This window comes from Nansenia antarctica, assembly GCF_963989245.1.
Source record: "Nansenia antarctica genome assembly, chromosome: 4".
NCBI classification, from domain to species: Eukaryota; Metazoa; Chordata; class Actinopteri; order Argentiniformes; family Microstomatidae; genus Nansenia; species Nansenia antarctica.
This window is the reverse complement of record NC_137689.1, coordinates 63,428,317-63,435,974: the sequence shown is the minus strand read 5'-3', so window position 1 is coordinate 63,435,974 and position 7,658 is coordinate 63,428,317. Positions and strand designations below refer to the sequence as shown.

The 7,658-nt window shown below is 50.7% G+C and overlaps 1 protein-coding gene across 1 annotated transcript in view; it reads left to right on the top strand.

The window, feature by feature from the left end:
* Positions 1-6,396: 6,396 nt before the first annotated feature.
* cdc42se2 (CDC42 small effector 2) overlaps positions 6,397-7,658 on the top strand; it is a gene marked incomplete at both ends in the record, with an annotated part of 9,941 nt that continues 8,679 nt past the window's right edge. The window contains one exon of the mRNA XM_080530358.1: positions 6,397-6,450. Within this exon, the coding sequence (XP_080386484.1) occupies positions 6,397-6,450 (54 nt within the window). The remainder of the gene's footprint in view (positions 6,451-7,658) is intronic.

The window sequence follows — 7,658 nt, the reverse complement described above, 5'->3', positions numbered from 1 at the left end:
GTTTAGAAGTCTGATACCGTACATGTGTACCGTATATAGCCAAAAGGCACAGTTCCCCAGTCAATCTGGCTTTATCGTTACAGGATCTCATCTGAAACTGCTCAGGAGCAGATGACAGGAAGAGAGGGAGAGATGTCCGCCAAATAAGAGCAGCATCCGTTGGAGAAATCAAAGCAGACAGAAATAGAAATACAGACGGTAATTTTAGCATCAGAGGATGAAACACTAACAATACTGCTTGCTTTCAACTCTGGCCTTGCATATTCAGTGTGTGTGTGTGTGTGTGTGTGCGTGTGTGTGCGCGCATGTGTGTGCGTGCGCGTGTGCATGTGCGATTCAGAGCTTCAGTTTCATTCATCATCCTCATCCGGTTCTATGAATTAACCCTCTGTGCGTGAGTTTGTACAGAGGACATTTTCGTTGGCTTTAGAAATGTTGGCTTTTATCGTGCCTCCTACAGCTGAATATGAATGACATCTTTGTCCTCACAAACACTCATTTGTTATGAGAAGAAGTGAGGAAATAGAATAATGCTATACAATATTCTGCAACAAGCACCAATGATTTTCCTTGTTGACTGTGTGTGTGTGTGTGTGTGTGTGTGTGTGTGTGTGTGTGTGTGTGTGTGTGTGTGTGTGTGTGTGTGTGTGCGCACGCACGCACAGGTGTCAGGAGTGATCTCAGAACAGGTGTCTGTCGTTGACTACACTTTGATGACATACACACTTCTCAGACGTTGGCTTTGGTCCCAGTTCTCTTCCTGTTCCCTCAATTGGACACTTTTAGGTGCCCTCTCCCACAGGGCTTTGGAACCAAAGGCCTTCAGGGGGTTCCCACCCTGCCTTACACCTGGTAGAAACATGTTGGGAAATGAACAAGTACACACTTCAGGGGGAAGGCAACAAGTACACACTTCAGGGGAAAGGGTTGAGAATTGGGATGCAGTAGTTGTTTTGAATACCTTTCTCAGTCTAGAGGTGACTGTTCATGGATCATCACTCCTGTGGGTGTGTGTGTGTGTGTGTGTGTGTGTGTGTGTGTGTGTGTGTGTGTGTCACCAGCTTGTCGCTGTGGGAGTCTAGCCTACCACCACACCTCTCCTGTCACAATATCAGGACATTTATCAGCTGCACTATTTAGCCCCCCCCCCCCCAAACACACACACACACACACACACACACCACCACAGAAGCCAAGCCTACAGCTGCAACATTGTGGCTGGGTTCTTTTCCTATTCATGTTCCCCTAGGCAGTTTCTCTGTGCCTGCAGCCATGCCCCTGGTAAAAACTTTTGGTTTTACTCCTGCATCATTCAAGTCATTCTGTTTGCACCCCTCTCCAACAACAGTGAAGGATAGAACATCATAGGAAGAGGTGAAACCATCAACATAGTCACTAGTGTGTATTATGGTTGAGTGTAGTAGGTGTCAGGCCTTGATTTGTTGTTTTGTTTCCCCCCAGACGGTCCTGCTCTGCTCTGCTTTGCTGTACTCTGGCTAAGACTGATTGGTCTACAGCCTGAGGCTGTTTCCTGCCTCACAGTCTGCTCACTTTCCCAGGCATGACCTCCAGTCCTGATGAGGCTGGTTGGTGCGTGTAGCTTCACACACACCTGCCTTCCCGCCGTTTACACAAACCGCATGTAACCGAGTTGAGATGGTAAAACTCACCCCTCAGGTTCAAATACCCCCACCTACCCATGCTGTCCAATTACTAGCTTTTTCGATAGCGTAGCTCATATTTGACGAGACGGTCACGTGTGCTGGCAAGCCAGAGGTCGCAAGTTCGAGGCTTGGTCGGAGCAAGTCAAATTGCGGGGGCTACTGTTTGCAACAAATTGACTGTTTCTGTTTCACTCGTCACGTAGATTTTTCACACATCAGCACTGCTGTGTTAGGCTCCATTCACACGGGTCGATACCAAGCCAAGCTGTACGATCTGCAGAATGACTTACAGAGAGAAGGGGTTTGCTGGTGCTTATGCACTTCACCACAGGTGCAATGATGTTAGGCCGTAGGATACATTAGACAAATGGTTTATTGACGTTGTGTCGTGGTGGAGGTCAGAACATGACATGAGGTAATGTGATGAGATGGTGCTTTGGAGTGGAGCTGGAGGAGAGGGCCTCACAGTAGGACGCGTGCGCACACGCACACATGCGCGCGCGCACACACACACACACACACACACATTGAATTCTGAGTGCTGCTCTGCCACCCGCACTGGCTACCGAGAGAATTCACTGCTGTTGTTCATATCCCACCACAAGCCGACGTCCCACTCAAAGAACTGTACGGAACTATCAGCAACATAGAAAACAGTCACCAAGAGGTGACTGGCGCCCTGTTGCTCTCATCCCCATAGTGAGCAAATGCTTTGAAAAGCTCATCAAGGTCCTGATCTGCAGAACTACCACCCACCCTGGACCCTGACCAATTTGCCTACCGGGAAAACAGATCGACAGATGACGCCATTGCCACGGCACTCCACTCAGCCCTCACCCACCTTGATAAGAGAAAGTCCTATGTGAGGATGCTGTTTGTAGCTCAGCATTCAACACCATAGTCCCCTTCAGACTCGACAGAAAGCTCAGGGACCTAGGCATCGACACCCACCTGGATCCTGGACTTCCTGTCAGACCATAGACAAGTGGGGAAGATGGGCTCGAAGACCTCCGCCTCTCTGACCATCAGCACAGGAGCCCCCCGAGGCTGTGTCCTAAGCCCCCTCCTCTACTCCCTGGACACCCACGACTGCGCGGCCACTCACAGCTCCAACACGGTGATCAAGTTGGCCTGATCACTGACGGCGACAAGATGGCCTATAGGAGTGAGTCAGTGAGGTCGACTGCCTAGCTCTGTGCAGCCAGGTCAATATCCTCACTCTCAACACCGACAACACCAAGGAGCTGGTAGTGGACTTAAACAGCATCAAGTTCCTGGGGGTTCACATCACCAACGACCTCACCTGGGATGAACTCACCAACGAGGGGGTGAAGAAAGTACAACATCGCCTCTTCCATCCACCAGGCGGCTTAGGGGCCTAAGATCCTAGGTTTCTTCTTCAGAGGCACAACCCAGAGCATCCTGACGGGATGCATCACTGCCTAGTACGGGCAGTGGCTAAAACAGCAAAGCACCGCTAAGGGTAGTGCGGACAGCTGAGAAGATCAGCGGATGTGAGTTTCCCTCCATCCGCGACACCTCCAAGGACCAGTGTGTCAGAACTGCCCTCAGGATTATCAGGGACCCCAGCCACCCCAATCAGAAACAGGTCGAGCTGTTGCCGTCGGGGAAACGGTACCGAAGCCTGGGGGCTAAAACCCAGAGGCTGTCAAACAGCTATTTCCCCCAAGCAATCAGGCTTGAGGAGAAATACACTGGACGAATACAAAACACTGCCACCCCCTAACCAATCCACGCACAGTACAAAAATTAACATATTACAACTACTGAAATACCATTGGACTAATTTACTACCATACTGTATGGTACAGTGCTCTCTCTCTCTCTCTCTCTCTCTCTCTCTCTCACTCTCTCTCTCTCTCACTCTCTCTCTCTCTCTCTCACACACACACACACACGTGGCCTCTCACACACACACACACACACACACACACACACACACACACACACACACACACACACACACACGTGGCCTCAGTCAGCATCTTATTAAGCAGTGTTTCTCAGAGTAGACTCCTGCCTGCACTCTCACTGGAGCAGAACAGCCATTAGTTCTCATGCTGAGGGTAATGGGCCTCACTTCAGATCTGATGAATAATTTAATCTTGTACGACTCGTTAGCCTAGTAATTAACAGGCTAAATGGCTTAAAGACTGATCTTAGGTTGTACGCACACACAGACATGTGCGAACACATACAGTACATGTGGGTAAAGTAGCTGAGCACACAGTGGTGTCCAGAGGCGTGCAGAGACGGTAGACACACACAAGCGCTTTGAGTTGCATTTCATGTACGAAAGGCGCTATAAATAAAGCTTTACTTACTTACTTACATACACACCCACACACACACACACACACACATATACACACACACACAGGTGTGAGTCTTCAGAGGGCTCTGTGCTGTGCCTCTCCTGTCTCGTTAAGGTGATGTATACCTCTGTCTGTAACCTACTTAACCAGAGACATGGTCTGGCTGGGAGGACGTACCCCTACATACCCCTCTACACCACGGGAGCCTGGTGGAGGGAGACATCGGAGGACGGCCTCCGATGTTTGATTCCATTCTTCAGTCCGTTCCATGCACTATGAATGAATGAATGAATGAATGATGAATGAATGGACTTTATTGTCATTGCTACAGTACAGGTACCAAACAACGAAATTTAGGAGGGGTGGCTCCCCTGGTGTTAGGAAAGGAAAAAAAAAAAAACTTTTAGAAAAAGAAAAAAATCACAAGAAGGTAAGGAGCTGGTTTACATAAATAAAGGCTATGTACACAATTCACTGTACTATACTGCACAGATAGTCAACTAGGGTTGTCATATTGCACAATAGTATTTTTTCACGTTATTTAAAGTGTCACAGTTTGCAGGCTTGAAATGTACATGTTCGTGCCTCAGCACTACACCTGATTTTTTCAGTCCAGCAGCTGCCATACAATCCGTCCAGACTGTCCAGGGCCCAGAACTTAGGTCTTTGCTGTGTTCAGGGCCTGGACGGCCCTGTGGTAGAAGCAGTTCTTCAGTCTGTTTGTCTTAGCGGCCAGGGTCCTGAACCTCCTTTTCGAGGGCAGCCTGGTAAAGTGTACGTGCCCAGGGTGGGTCGGGTCCCTGGAGATCTTTGAGGCCTTCCTGATACAGCGTGTGTTGTACAGCTCTTCCAGAGAGGGGAGGGGGGCGCCGGTGATCTTCTGTGCTGTTCTCACTACTCTCTGTAGCGCATTTCTCTCCGCTGTTGTGCAGCTGGAGAACCAGTTGCAGATGCCGTAGGTGAGGATGCTCTCCACTGCGCCGCGGTAGAAGGCCACCAGTATCTCCTGCTTGTTGTGTTCCTTCCTGAGGCATCTCAGGGTGTATAGCCGCTGTTGTGCCCTCTTGATGGTGCCTTTTGTGTTGTCCTTCCAGGTCAGGTCATCCCGCATGTGATGTCCCAGGAATCGGAGGGTTGAGACTCTCTCCACGCTCTCTCCGTCGATGAGCAGGGGCTGGATCTCGGACTTTTTCCTCCTGAAGTCTACGATGAATTCCTGGGTCTTTGACATGTTCAGCAGCAGGTTGTTAACCTTGCACAGCTTGCTCAGTTGCTCTACCTCATCCCTGTACGCCGCCTCGTCCCCCACCGAGATACATCCCACCACGGTGGTGTCGTCTGCAAACTTTACGATGTAGTTGCTGGGGTGGACGGGGGTGAAGTCGTGGGTGTAGAGGTTGTAGAGGATGGGGCTTAGCACGCAGCCCTGGGGGGACCCAGTGCTGAGGCTGAGGGCTGTGGAGGTGTGGGCCCACCCGCACCCTCTGGGGGCGGTCGGTCAGGAAGTCCTTGATCCACGCACATATAGAGTGTGATAGACCCAGGTCTAGTAGTTTGGTCACTAGCCTGTCTGGAAGGATGGTGTTGAAGGCGGAGCTGAAGTCCACGAAGAGCAGTCTCGCGTAGCTGTTTCCCCTCTCCAGGTGGGATAGAGTGGCGTGGAGAGTCGTCGCGATGGCGTCCTCTGTGGACCTGTGGGCTCTGTAGGCGAACTGGTATGGATCCAGGTTGGGCGGGAGGCGTGTGAGTATGTGGGCCCGGACTAGTTTCTCGAAGCACTTCATGATGATTGGTGTGAGTGCCACCGGGCGGTAGTCGTTTAGGCAGCTCACCGTGCTTTTCTTCGGGACTGGGATGATAGTTGAGGTTTTCAGGCAGGGTGGGACGGTGGCCTGGGACAGGGACTGGTTAAAGATGTTGGTGAAAACCCCGGCCAGCTGAAAACCCCGGCCACTACAATGCATCCCCCCAGTTTCTACCTCCACCAGCCTCCCTGGTGTGCATGGCAGTGTGTTTCTAGTCTGTCTCCTCTCTCCTCCTTTACTAAATGTTACTGCTCTGTAAACCGTCAGCTCATCATCTCTTCTCTCTCCCCCCCCCCCTCTCTTTTTCTCTCTCTCTCTCAGGTGTGAGTAACCCACAAGAAGCCGATTGTCCCGACTGAGGCTCTCTGAATCTCCTCCGACGCTGGCCACGGCGTCTCCCCCAAACCCTCCACCAGGCCTGGCCTACGAGTACCATTAGCCCCCACCCCCCACCCCCACCTCCCCCTCACCCAAGACCCAGGGCCCCCCGCCCAGCCTTGGAGGAGTGTATTGATCCCCGCTAGTCTGGTGGAGGTCTGGTGGAGGACTTCCACAGGGTCACTGTAGGACTACTGGACCTCGGTGGTCACCATGAGCGAGTTCTGGCTCTGCTTCAACTGCTGCATAGCAGAGCAACCGCAGCCTGTAAGTAACGCTGTGTGTGTGTGTGTGTGTGTGTGTGTGTGTGTGTGTGTGTGTGTGTGTGTGTGTGTGTGGAAATAGGGTCGAGACAAATTGAGGCTGAATGTGTTTTGACAGCAGCTATCTCCTGGGATGTGCAACAATTCTACAGTTTAGACCTCTGAACGGAGTGACACACACAAACACACAAACGCACCCTAGAAACCAGTGTCTAAATATAGCTGAAAATAGAATCAGTAATTAGATTCTTCTGTAGCACAAGATGCTTTGTCCTCCAGTAATAGAGTAGTGTTGGTTGGGCGTGTCTCTCTGTCTCTGTCCTCCAATAGGAGTCGGCCTAGTGCTGGGTGGGCGTGTCTCTCTGTTCTCAAGGTGTGTGTGTGTGTGTGTGCGTGTGCGCGTGTGTGTGCGCGCATGTGTGCGTGTGTGCGTGTGTGTGTGTGTGAGTGAGTGAGTGTGTGCATGTGTGTGTGCGCGCGTGTGTGTGTGCATGCGTGTGTGCGCGTCTAGATAAAGATGTAGTGTATGCTAGCTGTAAGAGGAGCGTTCCCTCTCTGAGCCTTTTAAGGCTGAAGCATGTGAAGAATCCACAGTGTTTGTCGTGTCTGGCCAAGCCCAGTCCTGATAACACTGCTACACTCAGCTAGCCACAGGACTGTGTGTGTGTGTGTGTGTGTGTGTGTGTGTGTGTGTGAGATTGTTGATTTTACCAAGCTTTTGACTTGTGTATCACATACAAGATGAGTTAACGAACCAACCTGCCTCTTAATCAGAGAAAGGATGGCACCTATATCAGGCTGCACACCTCTCAATAGGCGTTTTAAAGGACCCTTTTCTGTTTAACATAGCAGATCGACTGGGCTGAGACCATCAAGTATGAGTTAATTAAAGCAGAGCTAAAGGACTAAATTGCTCTATGTTGTGTGGTTGCAGGCAATCGGTTCATTGACTGTGTTATTGAACGGTGTTAATACACTCACCGTCACTCCTAAGGCTCGCCATGGGATTGACCAGGAATAATCATTGTCTTTCTAAGACTCACAGTCAGTCAATGTTGTTTGACTTACAGTCACACATGTTTGATACCATTCCTCATTCCGTCCCCTGCATGACAGTGAGCCCATCCTCCGATTTCTATCTCCACCAGCCTCCCCTGTACCTTATACACGAGCGTGACACGCGGCTCTGTTTGTCTGAGGGAAGACTGTATG